The sequence below is a fragment of the Muntiacus reevesi genome, chromosome 2 (assembly GCF_963930625.1).
Source record: "Muntiacus reevesi chromosome 2, mMunRee1.1, whole genome shotgun sequence".
NCBI lineage: Eukaryota > Metazoa > Chordata > Mammalia > Artiodactyla > Cervidae > Muntiacus > Muntiacus reevesi.
Genome location: NC_089250.1, coordinates 276,997,542 through 277,020,005, shown reverse-complemented (window position 1 = coordinate 277,020,005; position 22,464 = coordinate 276,997,542). Strand labels below are relative to the sequence as shown.

At 54.8% G+C, this 22,464-nt stretch overlaps 2 protein-coding genes across 2 annotated transcripts; one reads left to right on the top strand and one right to left on the bottom strand.

The window, feature by feature from the left end:
- The first annotated feature begins 2,623 nt into the window (after window positions 1–2,623).
- LOC136157661 (serine/threonine-protein kinase BRSK1-like) lies at window positions 2,624–13,310 on the top strand. The gene is made up of 10 exons (XM_065919477.1): window positions 2,624–2,658; window positions 5,186–5,283; window positions 5,501–5,660; window positions 5,886–5,946; window positions 6,546–6,912; window positions 7,387–7,435; window positions 7,529–7,652; window positions 8,367–8,565; window positions 11,641–11,730; window positions 13,060–13,310. The coding sequence occupies exons 1-10, from the start codon at window positions 2,624–2,626 to the stop codon at window positions 13,212–13,214; spliced, it is 1,338 nt and encodes a 445-aa protein (XP_065775549.1). The 3' UTR covers window positions 13,215–13,310.
- A 153-nt stretch (window positions 13,311–13,463) lies between these two features.
- LOC136158948 (modulator of macroautophagy TMEM150B-like) lies at window positions 13,464–21,160 on the bottom strand. Its single transcript, XM_065920801.1, has 6 exons — window positions 21,093–21,160; window positions 19,593–19,652; window positions 19,455–19,522; window positions 19,155–19,282; window positions 16,623–16,806; window positions 13,464–14,036 (listed from the first exon to the last, which is right to left on the bottom strand). The coding sequence occupies exons 1-6, from the start codon at window positions 21,158–21,160 to the stop codon at window positions 13,837–13,839; spliced, it is 708 nt and encodes a 235-aa protein (XP_065776873.1). The 3' UTR covers window positions 13,464–13,836.
- Between the last annotated feature and the right edge of the window lie 1,304 nt (window positions 21,161–22,464).

Sequence of the window (22,464 nt, the reverse complement as noted above, 5' to 3'; positions counted from 1 at the left end):
ACCAGTTACACATACTGTAGCTGGGGGCATTTGGCCAAATACACTTCTCACAGTTAAGTAAGTTCTTTCTTGAATGGAGATCCACCTTGGCTTCCAGGCTTGTACAATATCACCATGGGGAGCTGGGGTCAGAGCCCAACTCTGTCTGGCTCTAAAATCTGATTCTTCCTCCTACGCTGTTGGGAGAGAATGTAAACTGCTACAGCCACTGCAGAGAACAGCAGGGAGGTTCCTTAAAAAAATAAAAACAGAGCTACCATATAATCCTGCAATTCCACTCCTAGGTATATATCCAGAGAAAAGTATAATTTGAAAAGATACATGCATCCCAGTGTTCTTCATAGCACTGTTTACAACATCCAAGACGTGGAGGCAATCAGCGTGTCCACTGATAGACGAAAGGATAAAGAGCAGTATGTTTGTGCAATGGAATATTACTAGGCCATGAAAAAGAAGGAACCAATGCCAAAAAAGGAATATATATAATTATATTTTATGTTTATGTTTATTTATAGTTATATTGAATTATATATATTATATATATTAATAACTGAATCACTTTGTTGTACACCTGAAGCTAACACAACATCGTGATTCAACTAGACTTCAATTTAAAAAATAAAATAAGAAGGCTTTCTCCGTGGTCCAGTGGTTTAGAATCTGCCTTGCAATGAAGGGGACACCAGTTTAATCCCTGGTCTGGGAAGAGCCCACATACTGGGCAAGGGTGGGGGCAGGAGGGGGCAGACAGCTAAGCCCATGTGCCACAAATATTGAGCCTCTATGATGCAGCTACTAAAGCCCCTGGCGCCTGTGTTTTGCAACAGGAGAAGCCACTGCAATGTGAAGCAATGAAGAGTAGACCCTGACTGCCACAACTGAGCTGCAAGAAAAACCACAGTCAATAAATAAATAAATCTTTAAAATAAAATAATAAATCTGATTCTCTCCCAGTGTGTCATGTTTCCTGCTTGAATACCCATCCACACGTCTATCCATCCAAACTCCCGCCCAACCCACCTTTTCATCTGTGTATATATTCTTGCCTTCATGCATTCATCCAACTAGCTATTTATCCACTCAACCATCCACTTGCCTATCTACCCAACCATCATTTCTTTAGATACTCTTCCAGCTGACCAAAGCTCCATGCATTCAACTATCCATTCATCCACCCATAAGGTCCTTCATTCTTTAATCCATTCTATCGATTCCCTCTTCCCATTTGTCCTACAATCCACCCATCCCTCCAATCACCCACTTTCCCATTGATCCAGTCCACTTAATCAACCATCTGTATTAGCTTCCTGCGAATGTTGTAACAAACCCCACAAACCTGACAGCATGAAAAAACAGAGCCAAGTGAGGGCATGGCTGAGGTGGGTGGGCATTTCCAGCCTGGACTGCCAGGGAAGGCGTCCCTGAAGAAGGGACATTGCAGCAAAGACACGGAGCATGTGAGAGAGTGAACCCTGTGGATATCGGTGGGCAGAGAGAATGGCAGGGATAGACCTGTGGAGGTTTGGGGGTTTTGGTAGTCTGGTCAAGGCTACAGTTTTTCCAGTGGTCATGTATGGATGTGAGAGTTGGACTGCGAAGAAAACTGAGCGCCAAAAAATTGATGCTTTTGAACTGTGGTGTTGGAGAAGACTCTTGAGAGTCCCTGGGACAGCAAGGAGATCCAACCAGTCCATCCTAAAGGAGATCAGTCCTGGGTGTTCACTGGAAGGACTGATGCTGAAGCTGAAACTCCAGTACTTTGGCCACCTCATGCAAAGATTTGACTCATTGGAAAAGACCCTGATGCTGGGAGGGACTGGGGGCAGGAGGGGACGGGGCCACAGAGGATGAGATGGCTGGATGGCATCACCAACTCGGTTGGCATGAGTTTAAAAAGACTCCGGGAGTTGGTGATGGACAGGGAGGCCTGGCATGCTGCGATTCACGGGGTCACAAAGAGTCGGACATGACTGAGCGACCGACTGAACTGGACTGAACTGTAGGAAGCCAATGGGACTGTAACAGAGTGAGCAATGGGAAGAATCAATTCAGTTCAGTTCAGTTGCTCAGTCGTGTCCGACTCCTTGCGACCCCATGGACTGCAGCATGCCAGGCCTCCCTGTCCATCACCAACTCCCAGAGTTTACTCAAACTAATGTCCATTGAGTCAGTGATACCATCCAACCATCTCATCCTCTGTCATCTCCTTCTCCTCCTACCTTCAATCTTTCCCAGCATCAGGGTCTTTTCCAATGAGTCAGTTCTTCCCATCAGGTGGCCAAAGTATTGGAGTTTCAGCTTCAGCATCAGAAAAAATAGTCAGCGATAAGACCAGAGGAAGAAAAGAGGCCATTGTAATGACATTGGATTTTGATCTAGGTGTGTATCCATTGCCTGTGGCTTAGAAGGACGGTAAATACTTATCTTACGTGGTTTCTCTGGGTCAGGAATGGTTTAGATGTGTGGTTCTGTCTTGGTATTTCCCTTGAGGTAGCTGTCAAGCTGTGGATGGGACATCATCCTCTGAAAACTCAGTTCAGATGGGAGGGCTGTTTATGGGGTGGTTTATTCACATGACTGTCAGACTATCGGAGGAAGATTCAGTTCCTCTCTAGCTGCCGGCATGAGGCCTCCCTACCTCGTAGATTTTGCCATGAGGTGGCTGCAATGACCTTTTGACGCAGTGCTGAGTTCCTCTAGAGGACTGAGTGATCCCACAGAGGATGGTGTCTCTGATATCATAGCCATGGACTTGCAATCATTTCTGCAAAATCCTGATGGTTACACAGCTCAGCCCTGTTCATTGTGGAAGGGCATGGGGGGTGCGGAGTGAAGGTCATCTTGGGGGCTGGCCACCATGGTGTGAATCCCTTGCAGAATTTTGAGCCTGATGAGGATGATTTTATAGATAGATGTGTATGTGCATATGTGCATATGCACAGGTATGCATATCTATATACAGATATAGGAATATGTATATAAATTAGCATATGTACTGCCTATATTTTATTCAATTATTATATGCATTTTGCTCCTTGGAAGGAAAACTATGACAGACCTAGACAGCATATTGAAAAGTAGAGACATCACTTCGCTGACAAAGGTCCATGATCAAAGCTATGGTTTTTCCAGTAGTCATGTAAAGATGTGAGAGTTAGACCCTAAAGAAGGCTGAGCAAAAAAAAAAAAAAAAAAATTGATGCTTTCAAACTGTGGGGCTGAAGAAGACGCTTGAGAGTATCTTGGACAGCAAGGAGATCAAACTAGCCCATCCTAAAGGAAATTAACCATGAATATTCAGACTTAAACTGAAGAAAGTAGGGAAAGCCATTAGACCATTCAGGTATGACCTAAATCAAATCCCTTGCGATTATGCAGTGGAAGTGACAAATAGATTCAAGGGATTAGATCTGATAGACAGAGTGCCTGAAGAACTATGGACGGAGGTTCGTGACACTGTACAGGAGGCAGTGACGAAGACCATCCTCAAGAAAAAGAAATGCAAAAAGGCAAAATGGTAGTCTGAGGAGGCCTTACAAATAGCTGAGAAAAGAAAAGATGCAAAAAGCAAAGGAGAAAAGGAAAGATATATCCATTCGAATGGAGAGTTCCAAAGAATAGCAAGAGAGATAAGAAAACCTTCCTCAGTGATCAGGGCAAAGAAACAGACGAAAACAATAGAATGGGAAAGACTAGAGATCTCTTCAAAAAAAATTAGAGATACCAAGGGAACATTTCACGCAAAGATGGGCTCAATAAAGGACAGAAATGGTATGGACCTAACAGAAGCAGAAGATATTAAGAAGAGGTGGCAAGAATACACAGAAGAACTACACAAAAAAGATCTTCATGATCCAGATAATCATGATGGTGTGATCACTCACCTAGAACCAGACATTCTGGAATGCAAAGTCAAGTGGGCCTTAGAAAGCATCACTACGAACAAGGCTAGTGGAGGTGATGGAATTCCAGTTGAGCTATTTCAAATCCTAAAAGATACTGTGATAGTGTTGCACTTAATGCCAGCAAATTTGGAAAACTCAGCAGTGGCCACAGGACTGGAAAAAGTCATTTTCATTCCAATCTCAAAGAAAGGCAATGGCAAAGAGTGCTCAAACTACTGCACAATTGCACTCATCCCACACACTAGCAAAACAATGCTCAAAATCCTCCAAGCCAGGCTTCAACAGTACATGAACCATGAACGTCCAGATGTTTAAGCTGGATTTAGAAAAGGCAGAGGAATCAGAAATTGCCAACATCTGTTGGATCATTGAAAAAGCAAGAAGTACAGAACAGACTTTTGAACTCTGTGGGAGAAGGTGAGGGTGGGATATTTCGAAAGAACAGCATGTATATTATCTATGGTGAAACAGATCACCAGTCCAGGTGGGATGCATGAGTCAAGTGCTGGGGCCTGGTACACTGGGAAGACCAGAGGAGTCGGGTGGAGAGGGATGTGGGAGGGGGGATCGGGATGGGGAATACGTGTAACTCTATGACTGATTCATATCAATGAATGATAAAACCCACTGGAAAAAAAATAAATAAATAAATAAAATGAAAAAAAAAAAAAGAAAGAAAAAGCAAGAGAGTTCCAGAAAAACATCTACTTCTGCTTTACTGACTACACTAAAGCCTTTGTATGGATCACAACAAACTGGAAAGCTCTTCAAGAGACCAGTGGGGAGAAGAAGGGATGCTGAAAGGTATGAAGAGCTGCTGAGGACGACTCAGCACCTGACATGGTGCTTAGGCACAGTACGTGCTCAGAGGCTGAAGTCAAAGTGTTAGTTGTTCAGTGGTGTCCGACCCGTTGCCACCGCATGGACTGTAGCCCGCCAGGCCCCTCTGTCCACGGGATTCTCCAGGCAGGAATGCTGGGGTGGGGTGCTGTTCTCCAGGGGACCTTCCCACCCAGGTGTTGAAGCTGGGTGTCCTGCAGTGCTGGCAGACTTTACCGTCTGAGCCACATCAGCGTCACTATTACATCATTCAGTAAAATGAGGCTGAGCTGTATACTGAGACCAAGGGGCCAACCCTACTGATACCTAGGAAAGTGCAGCCATCGGCAGAGAGCCTGAGTGCACTGAGCCCCACAGAGCCGCAGACACAAGGAGGGAATGAGACCAACCCTGGGACCTGACCTCTGACCCCAGTGCTCTCCTGCCCCCACCCCACTCAGGGAGAACCAAGAGAAGATGATATACTACCTGCTTTTGGATCGGAAGGAGCGGTACCCCAGCTGTGAGGATCAGGACCTGCCTCCCCGGAATGATGTTGGTGAGAAGGGCAGGCCGGGGAGTCCAGACCCCAGATTCCCCAGGGAGGGACGGAGGGGCTGCAGGCCTTGAGCTTCTACCTGTAGACTCCCTGACTTGCCCCGAGACCCTTGTCAAAGCCCCTCTTCACTCTGAGCCTCAGTGTCCGCGTCTGTATGAGTGTCATGCCCAGCTGCACCAGTGCACCCTCTGATCAGGATGATACTCTCGGCCCGCAGACCCACCTCGGAAGCGTGTGGATTCCCCCATGCTGAGCCGTCACGGGAAGCGGCGGCCACAGCGCGAGTCCATGGAGGTCCTGAGCATCACAGATGCTGGGGGTGGTGGCTCCCCAGTGCCCACTCGACGGGCCCTGGAGATGGCCCAGCACAGCCAGAGGTGGGAGCCCCTGCCCCTCCACTGGAATGCACAGCCCTGGGTGGAGAGAGAGTTCAGGGCTCCAACGCTGTGGCCACCTCAGAGGTGCTGCGTGACTGGGACAAGTCTCCTTCCCTCTCTGGGCCTCATTTCCTCATCTTGAAGGAGTGTGGAAGGGAGAAGACATCCGAGCCTTCTGAAACCCTCCCACCTGATTTTTTTCCCCTTAATCTTTTCTGGAAACAGATCCCGCAGTGTCAGTGGAGCCTCCACTGGTCTGTCGTCCAGTCCTCTGAGCAGCCCAAGGGTAAGGCCAGGTCCCAGATGGGTTAAGGGGGGTAAGGGAATGAAGACCCTGTGGAGCAAAGCTGAAGCAGCAGAAATTATAATTCCCATGAAGTCCTGGGACATTGCCTCCTTGTCCCCAAAGAGCCAAAGACCCAAGGCCTCTTTGGCATCTTAGTCCAGACCGCCCATTTCCCACGTCATCTCCCATATTGGGTTTTCAGTGCGCTTGAAGGGTCCCATTTGTTCATTTAGCTAAAGTTAGCTGAGCACCTACTCTGTTCTTGTCACTGCTGGGTTTACAGTCCCTGAGCATGATAGAAAAAGTCCCTGCCCCCCAACTCAGCAGTGGGGGTGGGGTGGGGGTGTTGGGGAAATTATTGGACTGCAAGTTCCATCCTGCTTTGGGGTGCACCGTGTGTGTGTGTGTGTGTGTGTGTGTGTGTGTGTGTGTGTGTGTGTGTGCGCGCGCGCACATGCGCCTGTGGGGCTCCTAGGGTGTCTTTGGGGTGCACCGTGTATGTGTGTGTGTGTGTGCGTGCGCGCGCACGCGCCTGTGGGGCTCCTAGGATGTCCTGGGAGTCGGAGTCCACTCTCTCACTCGACTCCACTGCTCTACAGAGTCCAGTATTTTCCTTCTCGCCGGAGCCCACTGGAGATGAGGCCCGGGGTGGGGGCTCACCGACTTCTAAAACGCAGACGCTGCCTTCTCGGGGCCCCAGGGGTGGGGGTGCCGGGGAGCAGCCCCCGCCCCCGAGTGCCCGCTCCACACCCCTGCCCGGCCCCCCAGGCCCCCCGCGCTCCTCCGGGGGGACCCCTTTGCACTCGCCCCTGCACACGCCCCGGGCCAGCCCCACTGGGACCCCAGGGACAACGCCGCCCCCCAGCCCTGGCGGCGGAGTCGGGGGAGCCGCCTGGAGGAGTCGTCTCAACTCCATCCGCAACAGTTTCCTGGGCTCCCCCCGCTTTCACCGGCGCAAGATGCAGGGTATGGGGGTCCTTGGAGCGTGAAGGGTGTGGGACGTGTACTCCTGAGTCCTAATGTGGGGTGGGGGCTGGGGTCCAACATCTGGGTCCCCAGGAAGGACCAGGCTGGGGGCCTGGACTCCCACGACCTATGAGAAGATGCTGTTGGGAGCAGAGGTTAAGGTGCTGGGGAGAGGCGAGGTCGGGCCTCCAACTCTGGAGGAGGAGCTCGTCAGAAGGCCATTCCCCTTCAGTGCCGTGGCTCACCTTCCCATTGGCTCATGGCGAACAAGCTCCACCCCCAGGAGGCGTGGCCCAACCAGGGAGGGGCCACATCCCTGGGGAGAACGTCACGCAGCGCACATGCCTTTTGGGGTTTAACTGCTGGGAAGTGGACCGACTCCGGGGTCTGGAATCCCTGGGTGGAGGTCCCTGCTGGCCTGTGTGCTGGGCACCAGGTGATGGACACGTGCTGACCTTGCTCTGTCTTCCCCAGTCCCCACTGCCGAGGAGATGTCCAGTTTGACGCCAGAGTCCTCTCCAGAGTGAGTCTGACAGGGAAGGGAAGAGAGTGGATGGAAGGGGCGATTCCGTTAGCCTCCTCCCAACCCACCTCCAACCTATCTGTTCCCACTCAGGCTGGCCAAACGCTCTTGGTTCGGGAACTTCATCTCCTTGGACAAAGAAGAACAAATATTCCTCGTGCTGAAGGATAAACCTCTCAGCAGCATCAAAGCGGACATTGTCCACGCCTTCCTGTCGGTGAGGGGCGTGGGTCCCCATGCACCCTGGCTTCCACAGAACTACAAATCCCAGCAGCCTCTGGGGTCCACCTCCTTAGTGCTGGCCTGGGGTCCACCTGGGTCTCATGGGATTTGTAGTTTCTTAGCCAGAGTTGGTTGTGGTCACTGTGGAGACAAGAAGCCAGGTGTATTGCGCCCTGGGGCCTGGAAGTGAGAAATGAGATCCGGAATTACTATTCCCTGCATGTTAGCATCTACTGAAGACCTAGTGAGTTGCCATTCCCCTACCACCAGGTCTGAGATTGGCAAAAGGAACTCTCAATACTTCTTCTAGTGCACTCTGGGGTTGTCTGCTGGGTCCTGTGGTTCTTTGCCCAAGGAGCTCATGGGACTTAACGTTTCTGAGACAGATGCGACTTGGGCAGGGTTTGTGGAAGAAGGAAGGAATTCGTTGAAGGTGGTCCTGGGGCCTGGGGCTGGCACCAGGTGTGAAAGTCCATATTACCATGGGATTCAGTAGCTCAGCCATTTTTCTGATGCCCTGTTTATAAGATAGAGAAAACTATAAATCCCAGCAGGCAGTGGGGCCTCTAATGCCTCTTCTGTTATCCTTTCCCCCTGGTGGCTGAGGGGACTGGTGTTTCCTGGGGCAGAGCTGGTCAAGGGCTGCTTATCTGTGCCTTGGAGTCAGGTCACTGAAATCACCCTCTCCTCTTGCTCCCGTCCCTGTCAGATCCCCAGCCTGAGTCACAGCGTGCTGTCACAGACCAGCTTCAGGGCTGAGTACAAGGCCAGCGGTGGCCCCTCCGTCTTCCAGAAGCCCGTCCGCTTCCAGGTGGACATCAGCTCCTCTGAGGGTCCAGAACCCTCCCCCCGGCGGGACGGCAGCGGTGGTGGTGGCATCTACTCAGTCACCTTTACGCTCATCTCCGGTAAGCGTCCCGTGCCGCGGCTGCCCCCTGCTCTGTGGGATGCTCAAGACCGCTGAGGGTAGCAGTCCTCTAAAGTTTCAGGTTATCAAAGTCTGAAGGGGCTAGTTTAGACAGACATTCCCCAAACATAATTATCCCCAAAGAGTTTACCTAAAGGCACTTATTTATGTCTATTTTATTAACTGAAAAGTTTTATCATATCTAGTTATTTTTCTTGTGGACAAACTTTGTAACAGGAATAAGATCTTATTTATTTGATTTCTAGGAAGCCTAGATACAATAAAAATACTATGCTTAATGTTGATGACTCTAGAAACATGTCTGTATTAATTAATGCAACAAACTTAAGCTAAATTTAGTACCAGGTATTAATGCTATACTGAATGGTTCCCAGTGCATGCAAACCTGAAAGTCATTAGGGTTAGTTTCTTTTCCATTTCTGAGCATTTACATAAGTGCCTATTTTCCTGTAAGCCAATAAATAGAGTTTATTTACAGATTAATTTTGGCAGTAAGAGACATCTATAGCACACACATATATATGCCATACAAATGCACCAATAGACACCCCATAGTTTCCATTTCAGAATTTTAGCCAGGAGTCAGTTACAATAATGTAAAACACAACAGTTAGAAAAGAGGTTGGATTCAGATCCCCTGTCTCCCTTTTGTTCTCTCTTTCAGAGTTACCTTGCCTTCAATTTTCAGTTTCCGTTTTACATTTTTAAAAATTATTTTTCAATATTCATTTGCCTATTTATCTGGCTTAGTCCCGTGTCAGTTGCAAGGCACGAGATCCTTGCTGCTGCACACGGACTCTGGTTGTGATGTCCTGGCTCAATCCTTGCTCCGACGCACACGGGGTCTCAGTTCCCCGACTAGGGATTGAACCTGTGTCCCCTGCATTGGCAGGCAGAGTCTAAACCACAGATGCCCCCGGGGAAATCCCTCAATGAGGCATTTTTGGAATTTGGAAAACTTTGGGGGCTTCTGCATACGTATGAAAATAGGAAAATGTGATGAGAGCTCGCTAACATTTTATAATTTAGGAGTTTTTCCAATCCGAAAGATCCAAGAAGCTGGCCCTACAAATATTTTCCCTGCTAACCTAATTTTTAAAAAGAGGAAAAACTCTTACCACTGTTGTTTCCAGTACACCCTGCAGGCAGAGGTCCAGGAGACTGCAGGCTTTTAACTGTGTGTGAAAAATCCGTTGTAGGGTGCTGAAAAGACCTATGTTGGCCATTTCAGGGCAGGATTTCCTTTCATTCTCAATTAAGTGGTTGCAAGCATACATAAGCCCAGCTAGTATTCCCATCAGTGGCTGTCTGTACAGGAGCTGTTTGGCCTTTGAGGCGCAATTTCCCATTATTAATTTTGTAGCCTAATTCAGATATTCAGATAAAACCTAAGCAACTTTCTGAGGGCCCTGTGGCAAATCGCCTGCGTGCTGCTTCCGAATCTAGCAAGGAGTTACCCTGGCTTACTTTTTTCAACTTTTTACGTGTTTTAATTAAAAGATACTTTTTGGCTGCGCTGGGACTTTGTTGCTGGGCATGGGCTTTCTCTGGTTGCAGGGGTGGGGGCTGCTCTCTGCTTGCGGTCCTCGGGCTTCTCACTGTGATGGCATCTCTTGTTTGGGAGCGCGGGCTCGGGGGCTTGCGGGCCTCAGTAGTTGCAGCCCACAGGCTTAGTTGCTCCGTGGCATGTGCGATCTCCCAGACCAGGGACCGGATGGGGGCCCCTGCCTGGTAAGCTGGATTCTTAACCACTGGACCGTCAGGGAAGCCCCCAAGGCTGCTCTTGACGCTTGTTTCTCCCAGGTCTCACACCGCCTCCCTTCCCTAATTAACAACTGCTTGAATCTGCCCCTTGGAACTCAGGCAAGGTCATGAAGGCTGAAGGAAGGCTGTTTCCTAAAATCAGAGAAATGGGGGACACAGAGAGGCTTTGTGCCCAGGAGCCCCACAGGGCCCTGCTTGGTATCATTAAGAGCTGAACAACTCAGGCTCTCCTTTCACTTGCAAAAGTTTCTTGTCAAGCCATATAGCAACTTGTTTAATTTTGAATTTAAGTCAGATTTAACAAAAACCCAGCCAGTAATGTTTCCCTGGGTCTCTTGCCCAGGTCCTGCCTAGGAAATGCACTGAAGCCCCTTCAGATTTCAAGCCTTAAGTGAAAACAGTGCAAATAAAATTCTCAGGATCATCACTCAAACAGTGAGCGCTGGGTAGCAGAACTCATCAGAACACCTGAGAAGTACCGAGAAGCCCGGCGGGCCCGTGCTGGTTCTGGCGGACTCCCGGTGCCCTCTGGTGGGTGCCTGTCATATCCAGCCAGTTAGCCCAGCACGGCAGATGAAAAGATGAATCCGTTGATTTAAGAAAAACATGGAGGGACTTCCTTGGCGGTCGAGTAGTTGAGTGGTTGAGAATTTGTCTGCCCATGCAGGGGACACAGGTTCAATCCCTGTTCCGGGAGGATCCCACATGCCACGGAGCAAGTAGGCCGGTCTGCCACCACTATTGAGCCGTGCTCTGCAACAGAAGAAACCACTGCAGTGAGCACCGCAACTAGAGAGTGGCCCCCGCCCCCAAAACTAGAGGGAAAGGCACGCACAGCAGGGAAGACCCAGTGAAGCCAAGAATAAATAAATCTTTTAAAAAAAGAAAAAAAAATAAAAAGAAAAAAAGAAAAAAATGGACAATTTTATTCGAGTCAAACTGAGTACTATAAGCCAGGAGCAGCCGCTCAGAAAGTCTGAGAACTGTTCTGCTCATGAGCGGTCCACACGCCGTTATATGCGTTTGTGAGACAGAGGGCCATACATGAAATGATGCGTTACTGACAGTTTGCACGATCCAGGTGCAGAGCGAGTTGTGGGTCATGGGTCGTCGTCAGGATTAGGAAGGTTACCTCCTAAGCAGGCGTGCTCAATGCAGGGGCGCGACAGAGACACACCAGGGGGGAGAGGAGGCCCAAACGGGCGGAGAACACTGTTCCTGTTTGCATTTTTCCCCTCTTGCCGGAAAACATGGATCTTGCTTCATCGGTCTGTTGCCCTGCCCCTTGCAGGTCCCAGCCGCCGGTTCAAGCGGGTGGTGGAGACCATCCAGGCCCAGCTGCTGAGCACACACGACCAGCCGTCCGTCCAGGCCTTGGCAGGTGGGAGGCACTTGGGGCACCCGCGGGGGCAGGGCAGTGGGGCGGAGGGGGCACTTCTGGTGGCCAAGCGGGACAGGGGCTTGTGTTACCGGCGAGGCTTCAGCTGCAGGGCTCCCAGGGAACCGGGCCTTCCCGAGCCTGAGAAGGGCTCGCCACGGAGGGAGGGAACCTCCAGGGTCCCTTAGGGGCCACCGGTCTCTTGTTGGAGGTGGTGGCTCTCCCTGCCACCGAAGGCTTTCGACCTATGTTCTGGAGGAGGGCGACCAACTGTCCTGAGGTTCCCGACACCAAGGACTGTCAGTGCTAAAACCAGGATGAGGTGGTCTTTGTCTCACAGAGCCTTCTGGCCCTGCTGGGCCTGGCTTTCACAGCCTCGGGCCTCTCCCCGGGAGGGGGTGAGGTCTGTGCTCCGGGGGGAAGGGGCGTCTCTGTGCCCACGTGGTCGTCAGGAGGGGAGTCCCCTAGCCACCAGGGATCAAGGACGTCAAGGTCGCAAACAAACTCCGTGGTTCCTACAACATCAATTAATTATCACGCAGCCCTGGGGTCAGAGGTCCGACACAGACGAACGGGGCTAGCCTCGAGTGGAGGGCCGCCCCGATAGGCAGGTAGAGGAATTCTGCCCTGTGAGTCTGCTTCTCCAGGGGGACCAGAAGCCAGGAAGGCCCCCTGAACCTCGCTAGACCCGGCTGCCAAGGAAAGGTGGCCTTGACGACCAGAGTTCCTTAAAGGGCACACCTTCAGAGATGTAGGACCCGCAGGGACCCGGGGTCCGAGACGCGTGCCTTATACGGGCAGTGGGGCAGTGCGGGACCTCCGACTGAGCCCCAGAGGGGCAGCCCTGGGGGTTGCTATGGCAGCACGGCCTCCAGCGTCAGTGTCTCTTAAGGGGTGGTCTCTGGTACGGGACCTCAGGCCTTGTTTCGGGCCCCACGGAAACTGCTGCCTGACCACTGGGAATCAGCCCCGGCCAGGTCTGGCGGGTGGCCCAGTCATGCAGGCGCTGCGGGAGAGCCAGAACAACCTGGTGGGGGCTCCCCAAGGCTCCCAAAGGGAAGGGGGCGCTTTGGCCCCGATACGGGGCCTCGCAGAGTGCAGTAACCAGAGTCTCGGCTGTCTCCTGAGCTGGGCCCACCAGGACGCCCCGGGGCTTGGTCTGGTCTCCACGGCCGCGGGCTGCAGGGTTGCGCCCTGTTGGTGCAGGGCCGGCAGCCTCGTGGTGGTTGGTGTGAGTGAGCCCTGGCAGCCGCCCCCCGCCCCCTCACCACCAGAGGGGTGGCACCCCTTCCTGAGGCCTGACCGCTCCCCCCCCCTGCCCCTGCACACAAGAGAAGAACGGGGCCCAGACCCGGCCCGCCGGGACCCCACCCCGAAGCCTGCAGCCCGCGCCCAGCCGCCCAGACCCGGAGCTGACCAGCTCTCCCCGCCGAGGCCCCCCCAAGGACAAGAAGCTCCTGGCCACCAACGGGAGCCCCCTGCCCTGACCCCAGGGGCCGGGGAGGAGGGGCGCCCCCTCCACCCCCCTTCCCTGCCCCCCCAACTGTGAATCTGTAAATAGGCCCCAAGGCGTCCGTGGGGAGGGGGGAGTCACAACACACCCGGCCCTGCCCTTCGGGGATGGGGCTCCGGGGGCCATGCCCAACGAGGGGGGGTTTCTGGGGGACTGCGGGTGGGGGAGCCGTTTCTATTTTATTTATTGATTAATTTATTATTTTATTTATTGATCAGTCTGTCTGCGGGGTGGGGTGGGGGAGGGACAGGGGCTGGTTCGGGTGGCTTAGCAGATCCGGACGGACAGGGCCGTCCGTCCTTGTGTGCCCAACTCCCCCTTCCTGGGCCCGCCCTGCCCCCCCAGTCCTCTCCCTCTCCCCCCACGACCTTCTGTACGGATTTGCTCTCCGGAAGGAATTCTGATTTCGCGTGATCCTGCCTGCGTCCGTGTCTCTGATTCCGCCGGCGGCAGCAACAACAAAAAATTAACAATAATAATAATAATAAATATCCTTGATCAGGGATGGCTGGCTGGCCTTGGCCTCTCGCTTCCTGGGTGGCCCCGACTGCGGGGCGGAACCAGACGGCAGGGACCCGAGGTGTGAGGACGGCTGTTCAGAGCTGCACGTGCAGGGAGGTGGGGGAGTCCGGCGGGGGCCGGAGGCTGCCAGAGCCCGGCTGGAGACGCAGGGTGCAGCCGTCCAGGCGGGAGAAGTCCACAGCGAGGAGGCCGAAGAGGATGAACAGCAGCATGGCGACGACCCACTCGCAGATGGCCGAGACGGAGCGCATGGACCAGGACTGCAGGACGACCACTGGGGCCAGGTCAAGGGCGCACGGCCGCAGGGAGGAGCGGGAGCCGGCAGGGCGCCCAGGGGCCCGACAGGCGGGCCCGCCCCGACACGCCCACCCCGCCCCAGCCGGAGCAGCCCCGCTCGCCGCGCAGCCTCTCCGCTCCGCGGCAACTCCTCCCAGACGCTCTCAGAGGGGCCCTCCTCGTCCCGCTCTGTCTCAGTCGCTTCCCAAACATTTCCCGTCGCACGTTCCTCCTGTTTGCGGCAGCACTCCCACCGTCTCAAAAATCCTCCCACCTCCAACACCGCAGGGTGTCCTAAAGCTACTCTCTAAAGAATTCGCATGCAATGCTGGAGACCTGGGTTCAATCCCTGGGTAGGGAAGATCCCCTGGAGGAGGGAATGACCACCACTCCGGCATTATTGCCTGGAGAATCCCCATGGACGCAGGAGCCTGGCGGGCTACAGTCCCTGGGGCCACAGAGTCGTGTCGGCTCAGCCGTGTGGACTGAGCAACTAACACTAAAGTTGCCCTCGCTCCCCGCCCCCAGCCTGAGGCTGTGCTGGCAACTGTCTCCCCCACCCGTGGCTCACAAGCCCCTCCTGCTCAGTCGCAAGCAAAGGCTCACCTTCTTCCTAAACCCTCTTCCTCTTTCCGGGAGTCCCTACCTCCATGACTACCCCATCCACTCCGGTGCCCCAGCCCCCTCCCATCTCCGCCCCCTGTCCAGCTGGTCACTCCAAGTCTTGTCTGTCTTGCTCATCTCTTTCTGGTCTGGCGTCTCTGCAGACCAGCCTTATCCCTTCTCCAGCTCCGCAGTCCCAGCTGTTTATAAAATGTTTCTGTGACCACTGGCCAACACACACCCCCAGCTCCGGCCTGGCAGAGACGCCCCTCATTTTCTGGGACCACCGCCCACCTCACTGAAGTGCTCCTCGTCTCGGCCAACCCAGCTCCGACTCACCTCTCCTAGATCAGACTAGACATCGTTTCGTTCATGCAAGGATTTTTAGACAGTGAGGAAGGCCAGTACCATCCCCTAGCTCCACTGATCCTCAGACAAAATGTGAGCCCCCAAACACAAGTGCTGACCTCAGCCCTGACCTTGTATCTCCCCTGCTCACAAGCTTTCTGGGGCTTCCTGTTGCCCTCAGGCAGAAGCCCAAGCCTGTAACCCCTCACTTTTCCCCAGGAGAGCCTGACCTCTGGCCCTGCCAGCAGCCTTTTCGCCTCCCCTGGGCAGCTTTCCTCCCCCCTCACCCCCACCCCGCAACCATGTACTTGAAGAGGCAGCCCCCCCACCCGGCACCAACCTCCCAACACAGGCCAGTTCTGCAAGACCAGCTCAAAGCATAGCATGTCTCACAGCCCTCCGTGGCCATCCAGCCCTTACCACGCTCAGCTGACCATCCTACAGTCCCATCTCCCCCGCCTCCCCACAGTCAAGGGATGTTTGGGGCCCCCAGGACGAGGACCCTGTAGCCAAACGGATCATGAGCACAGGCGGGGCTTTAGAGGAGCCGCCTGGACCTCGTGGTCAGTTTTGCCCGCCACCACGGAGGACCTGTGCTAGTTCTGCAGCTGCAGTTGCAGAAGGCTGAGTTCAGGAGCAGCCCTTCCCGCCCGTTTCATGGGATCCAATCCGCTGCTCTGGGAAACCGGATCACCACCTCCAATTTGCTGGGAAAGTGGATCCAAGTCTCCGAAGGGATCTACTGAGGGCAGCCCACCCAGGGCCTCGCTGGATCCCCTTAGCCTCCTCTGGATGCCAATGACCTCTCGGGCACCCCTTCCCTCCTGTCCCCACAGGGGGCAGCCGGCCCCAGGGCTGACCCCGCTCTCCCTCAGGGCGCTCTGCTAATCAGTAGCAATCACTGTTCTGATAAAGGCAAGGTCATTCCACACATAACGGAAACTGGGACTCTGAGACTGGTTTGGCTCGAGAAGCGGGTTGGAGTCGAGGCTCCACCCAGAGGCATGCTGGTAAACGTGTGACAACCAGCTCTGATTTGTAAAACACGTCAGTTTCTGGGGAGAAACCACGGCCATCTCCACCGTTTCAAGCTGCTAGCGTGGCTTCCCAGGTGGTGCTAGTGGTAAAGACCTGGACTGCAAATACAGGAGACCTAAGAGATGCAGGTTCGACCCCTGGGACAGGAAGATCCCCCGGAGGAGGGCATGGCAACCCACTCCAGTATTCTTGCCTGGAGAATCCCATGGACAGAGGAGTCTGGTGAACTACAGTCCATGGGAGTCACAGAGAGTCAGACACGACGGAGCACAGTCACAACATTGACTGTTCACTTGTTCTGTGCCAGGCACCCATCTAAGCACCTCACATGCTCCTTCATTCCTCACATTCCTTGCCATCATCCTCATCTGATAGATGAGGAACCCAAAGCACCAGGAAGTTAGGAAAGAAGAGGAGGCCCCCCATCCCCCACCCCCAGCTAGTACACTGAGGTGGTGGGATTCCAACCCGGGACTCACTGACAATCCTCTGTAACGCTGGACGGAGACCGAGGCTGAGGAAGGAAGGGGCACCCAGGACGGCGCAGAGCAGACCCACCCCATCGGAGAGCCACCCCCACTCCAGGGAAGGATACTGGCCGCCTCGAGGACGAAGCAGGCGCTGCAGAGCACCAGGCGGAGTGGCCCGATCCAGGGAGCCCCAGGCTGGGGCAGGGTCTTCATGCGCCAGGAGAGGAAGAGCTGCAGCCAGAAGTATATGATCCCCACGAAGAAGGCCAGGAAGGCGCCTGTCAAGTGCGTGGGCCGCTGATTCTTCTCCTGGAAGGAGGAGGGTGCAGAGTTGAGGGGCGGACGTGCGGAGAGCCAGGGGCCAGGCCCACCACCACGGGCTGTGCCGGGAATCTGCCTGCCATACCCGGCGACAGGCGTGTTGATTCGGTGCACTGGCTGATTATTGTCCGCTCCACCCACGAGGGCCCCCATTTAAAGCTGGTGTTTCTAGAGAAGGAAATGGCAACCCACTCCAGGACTCTTGCCTAGAAAATTCCATGGATGGAGGAGCGTGGTGGGCTACAGTCCATGGGGTCACAAAGAGTGGGACACGACTGAGCGACTTTTCACTTTCACTTCTCCAAAGGTAGTTACTTTTTCACTTATCTTTTAACAGAGCTCACTTTAAAAAAAAATAATAATAAAAATAAACTGCTGTTCCTACTGGCACATCTATCTCTAAAACAGTGCCTGGCACATGGTGCATGCTAAGTGGCTTCTGTCCCGGGTAACTCTTTTCGGTCCCATGAACTGTAACTCACCAGGCTCCTCTGTCCATGGGATTCTTCAGGCAAGAATACAGGAGTGGGTTGCCATGCCCTCCTCCAGGGGATCTTCCCAACCCAGGGATCCAAGCCCCCATCTCTTGTGTCTCCTCCATTGGCAAGTGAGTTCTTTACCTCCAGTGCCACCTGGGAGGCATAATAGAGCCTCGCAAATATTAGGAGAATAAATACTTCATTCTCAGCCTTGGTGGGAGAGAGCAGATTATTGCCACTGCCGCTGCTGCTACTAAGTCGCTTCAGTCGCGTCTGACTCTGTGCGACCCCATAGACGGCAGCCCACCAGGCTCCCCCGTCCCTGGGATTCTCCAGGCAAGAAGGGGGTAAAAATTAGTTCCTGGAGGCTGAAGAAAAAAAAAAACAACTTAAATATTGCAATAGTTTGTGCCTTACTGATATCATTTGTATTATACTTAAGATATTTAATATGAAATATTTCATGGGTAACCCACCGCACTGTTCTTGCCTGGAGAGTCCCAGGGACGGGCGAGCCTGGTGGGCTGCCGTCTATGGGGTCGCACAGAGTCGGACACTACAAAAGCGACTTAGCAGCAGCAGCATTTCATGGGTGAAGGGATGATTAGGAGAAAATGTCTAAAAGAGGCTCCTGGAGAATTCCCCGGTGGTTCATTGGTTAGGAATCAGCACTTCAGGGCTGCCCTGGTGGCTTAGACTGTAAAGAATCTGCCTGCAATGCAGGAGACCTGGGTTTCATCCCTGGGTGGGGAAGATCCCCTGGAGAGGGGAACGTCTACCCACTCCAGTATTCTTGCCTGGAGAATCCCACGGACAGAGGAGCTTGGTAGGCTACAGTCCCTGGGGTCGCACAGAGTCTGACAGGACCCAGAAACTAACACTTTCACTTTCACTTCTTTCAGTGCTTGGACCTCAGAGGACACAGGTTCAGTCCCTAGTGGGGAACTAAGATCCTGCATGCCAAGTGGAGTAGCCAAAACAGAAAAAAACAAAAGCTTCTGAGTGGAGGGCAATCATGATTACAGAAAAAGAAAGCTTAAGGAACACGGGAATACATCAGTGAGTGAGTGAGTTCCTATGCAAATATGATGTGGAATTTTTACCAAGTTGTAGGCAGCCTCTTGTCTAAACACTGTGAAGCTCCCCTGGCCCTTTGGTAGGAGAAGTTTGGCGTCAGAGGTAATCACAATAGAAAAATAAAAAGATAAATCAGAAAGATTTCTCCTATCACTCATCCATTTACTTATTCTACCAATACCTACTGAGCTTCGTGGTTAAGAATGTGGGCTCTAAGAATCAAGGAATCTGGGTTCATCTCTGACCACCAAGAACCTGGTAACAGAGAAATATCTGCGGCATTTGCCCAAAAAGAACCTCCCGGGAGTTCTTGCGGAGATGGGTTAAAATAACCCAGCACGATGTAAAGCTAGTGCCTCCCGCAGAGTGAGCACCCATCCACAGGCCGGTCCAGCGGTCAGGACTCCGCGCTGTCACCCCCAAGGGTCTGGGTTCTATTGGCCTGGGAACTAGTATCCTCCGCTAAGCCGAGCGGTGGCGGCCAAAAAAAAAAAAAAAAAAAAAATAGAAAGCCGAGATATTTCATCATTAGACGGAGCGGTGCGGCAGTGAATTACCCCAGACTCCTAGGGGTCCACGGAATGATTACAAAGAGCCTCCTGCGCGATCTCTACTCAGAGAGCGGAACTCATCACTGCATCCACGGCCCAAGAGCCACAGAGAAATACAAGTCCCAGGAGGCCGTGCGGGGAGCAGCCCTTCTCGATGAGGACTCTGCGCCCCGGAGGATGCTGGGAGTTGTAGTCCCACACTCCGGCGGGCTGGCCTACCCCGTCTCACCTGGAAATTGCCCACTACGGAGGTGCCCAAGGCACAGAGCAGCCCCGTCCACAGGATCACCTGGTTAGGCCACTTTCGGACGCCCCAGTCCCGAAGCTGGTAGTAACGCAGAATGCAGATCCAGGCGGCTGGGAGGAGAGGGAAGTGGGTGGGAGACGGGAGCCCCAGACTTGGGGGTAGGGCGTGGGTCCGGGGGGGGGAGCCCAACTCCAGGATCTGGTGGGGCGGAGGAGGCAGGGACCCCGACGGTCCTGGCTGGGCGGGGCTAGCACCTCATGAAGGCATGCGCAGCGCGTTTACCCAAAGCGGCTCCGAAGTTGAGCACCTGGCTGAAGATGCAGCTCTGGGGAGGCGCGTTTCCACACACACTGGGGGAAGAGAAAGGCTCACCTCCTTGCTCCCTCCCGACCCCGGCCTCCCCGCCGGCGCCGCGACTACCTGATGTACGGGAAGCCTTCGGTGAGGTTCACGGCCTTGTTAACCACAGCCAGCGAGAACCTGGGGGCGGGACGCCAAGGTGAAAGGAGGACTTGCCACGACCCTTTTCCTTCTTTTTCCAGCACAAACCCGGGCTCCTCGCTCCCTCTCTCTCAGGCCCAGGAGACCAGTGCCAGCCCCTCCTCCAGACCCGGGGGTCCAGACCGAACCCCAGACCCTCCTGCCTCAGACTCGGGGGTCCAGGCCCCCAGTCCCCGCTCCGTCAGACTCAGGGGTGCAGACCCCCAGCACCTCCAACCCGGGGGTCCAGACCCCCAGCCCCTCCTCCAGCCCTTCCTCCAGGCCCCCGGCCCCTCCTCCCTCAGACATGAGTCCAGACCCCCAGCCCACCTCCCTCAGACCCGGGGGTCCAGACCGAACCCCAGACCCTCCTGCCTCAGATCCTGGGGTCAGATCTCCAGCCCCTCCTCCAGACTCGGGGGTCCAGGCCCCCGGCCCCTCCTCCCTCAGACGTGAGTCCAGACCCCCAGCCCACCTCCCTCAGACCCGGGAGTCCAGACCGAACCCCAGACCCTCCTGCCTCAGACCCGGGGGTCCAGGCCCCCAGTCCCCGCTCCCTCAGACTTAGGGGTGCAGACCCCCAGCACCTCCAACCCGGGGGTCCAGACCCCCAGCCCCTCCTCCAGACCCAGGGGTCCAGATCCCCAACCCCTCCTCCTTCAGACATGAGTCCAGACCCCCAGCCCAACCCCCTCAGACCCAGGAGTCCAGACCCCCGGCCCATCCCCCTCAGACCCAGGAGTCCAGACCCCCAGCCCCTCCTCCAGCCCTTCCCCCAGGCCCCCAGCCCCTCCTCCAGCCCTTCCTCCAGGCCCTGAGCCCATCCTCCAGAGCCTGGTCCAGACCCGGGGTTCCAGGCCCTCGGCCCGTCCTCCAGACCCTGGTCCAGCCCCGGGGGTCCAGGCCCTCGGCCCCTCCTCCAGACCCTGGTCCAGACCCGGGGGTCCAGGCCCCCAGCCCTTCCTCCAGACCCTGGTCCAGACCCGGGGTTCCAGACCCCCAGCCCCTCCTCCAGACCCTGGTCCAGACCCGGGGGTCCAGGCCCTCGGCCCCTCCTCCCTCAGACCTGGGGTCCTGGCCCCCAGCCCTTCTTGGCTCAGACGCAGGCATGTCTCCTGCCTCTAACACTCACGCGGTCCATTCCCTGGTGGTACAGTGGGCGGGAATCTGCCTGTCCATGCAGGGGACGCAGGTTCCATCTCTGGTCCCAGCAGATCCCACAGGCTGCCGGGGACAAAACCCGCGTGTGCGCCACGACTCCTGAGCCTGCTGCAGCCACTGAAGCCCAAGCGCCTAGAGCCGGCGCTCTGCAGTCAGAGCAGCCACCACAAAGAAGAGTCGCCCGGCTGACCACAGCTAGAGAAAGCCTGCGGACAGCAGCGAAGACCCAGCACAGCCTAACATAAGTAAATAAATGGAAGAACACAGACACTAACTCACACGGTCCAGATGCCAGCAATAGCCCCGAAGGCCAGGCAGACGGGCAGCAGAGACAAGTATCCCCACATGCCGGGGTCTGCAGGGGAGGAGAGGGGAAGGGACTGAGGTCAGCGCTGCCTCTGCGTCTCTGTCCCAGGTGAGGAACCGGCCCTGAGGGTTCAGGTGTGTCGTATTCTGGGACCGTCTTTGAGGCCCTGTTTGGCTCCCAGGCATAAATAGTGGCCAAGTGTTCAGGATGATAGCTCCAGCTCTCTGCTTGGGGCACTTTCGCTTTTTTTTTTGCAGTCCTTTATCCTGATGTCCCAGTGTCTCTTGGCTGTCCTGCCCCCACCCAGCTCCCAAGTCTCTCCAGCCCCTCCCCCAGTGCCAACCTCTGCCCGCCCGCCCCCACCTCCCCCCGCACCCCTCTGCCAGATGCTCACCGGTCCAGGCTCTCTCAGGCTCTCTCGGTCCTGGGGCCGCGTGAGAGTTTGGGGAAGAAGGCTGAGCGGTGGGGGCGGGACTGTCCGCTCCCCAGCAGAGCCAAAGTCCATGATCGAACGCCAGCAGAACACTGTCAGATCAAGAGGGTGACCTCCGCTGTCCCGGGACTTCACCCTCAAACTAACTGCGCTTTCGGTCTCAGTTCGGACCGTGGCTTAGCTTCCAGGGCCCTCCAGCTCCCTTCCTCCAGCTCTCTAGCTTCAGCGTTCAGGCTCCCACACGGGGAGTCCTCCCCAAGAACCAGAAATCTGAGCCTCCGGCTCTGTCCATCCTTCCTCCCTGGGGGGCCCAGAAGTCCGGACCTCCAGCCTCTTCCAGAGCACGCGCCATTGTTTCCAGCCCCTGCGGTCTAGCGTCCCCGCTGTTCCCTCCTTGGGGCCGAGAACCCAGGTCTGCGGGTGCCCGCTCTGCCGGGTGCCGTTTCTGTGTGGACCCGGCGGGGGCAGGCCCGGACCTGGTGCCGGGATCCTGCCCACACTGGCCTCCCGTTCCCCACAGCCAGGGAGTGAGTGGGGAGGGTGATCCTTCGGAGAACGTCCCCGTCAGGAGACCCTCCCTCTCCAAAAACCACTGCTTCCTCTGACCATTTTCTTTTCTCTCCCACAGAACAGCTCTCGGCTTCCTGGCTTCCTCCCTTCTCACCACTCAGGCGCCTGGGCCCCGGCCCCCCTCCTGCGTCCCCAGGACCCGAGGGTCCAGGCCCCAGAAGTGCCAGCCACCCGCTCCCTCAGCTCCCACCTCTTTTGATATTTTTATAATTGAAATAAAATTCACATAAGATTAACCATTTCGCTTTATTTTATTGTGCTTTATGTAAAATGTACTTTATTTGACTTTGATTGCAAAAGTCCTGTCTTGTGGGATCTTGGTTCCCCGACCAGGGATGGAA

What these genes read in the sequence shown, in the direction of transcription:
- LOC136158948 (XM_065920801.1), bottom strand. Translation starts at nt 21,160, where the DNA reads ATGTGGGGATACTTGTCTCTGCTGCCCGTCTGCCTGGCCTTCGGGGCT. An exon ending in GAAGGCTTCCCGTACATCAG is followed by an intron (nt 19,523 to 19,592) that starts GTAGTCGCGGCG and finishes CTCTTCCCCCAG; the next exon opens with TGTGTGTGGAAACGCGCCTC. An exon ending in CAACTTCGGAGCCGCTTTGG is followed by an intron (nt 19,283 to 19,454) that starts GTAAACGCGCTG and finishes CTCTCCTCCCAG; the next exon opens with CCGCCTGGATCTGCATTCTG.
- LOC136157661 (XM_065919477.1), top strand. Translation starts at nt 2,624, where the DNA reads ATGAGGCCTCCCTACCTCGTAGATTTTGCCATGAG. An exon ending in GTCCTCTGAGCAGCCCAAGG is followed by an intron (nt 5,947 to 6,545) that starts GTAAGGCCAGGT and finishes ACTGCTCTACAG; the next exon opens with AGTCCAGTATTTTCCTTCTC. An exon ending in GTCCGTCCAGGCCTTGGCAG is followed by an intron (nt 11,731 to 13,059) that starts GTGGGAGGCACT and finishes CCTGCACACAAG; the next exon opens with AGAAGAACGGGGCCCAGACC.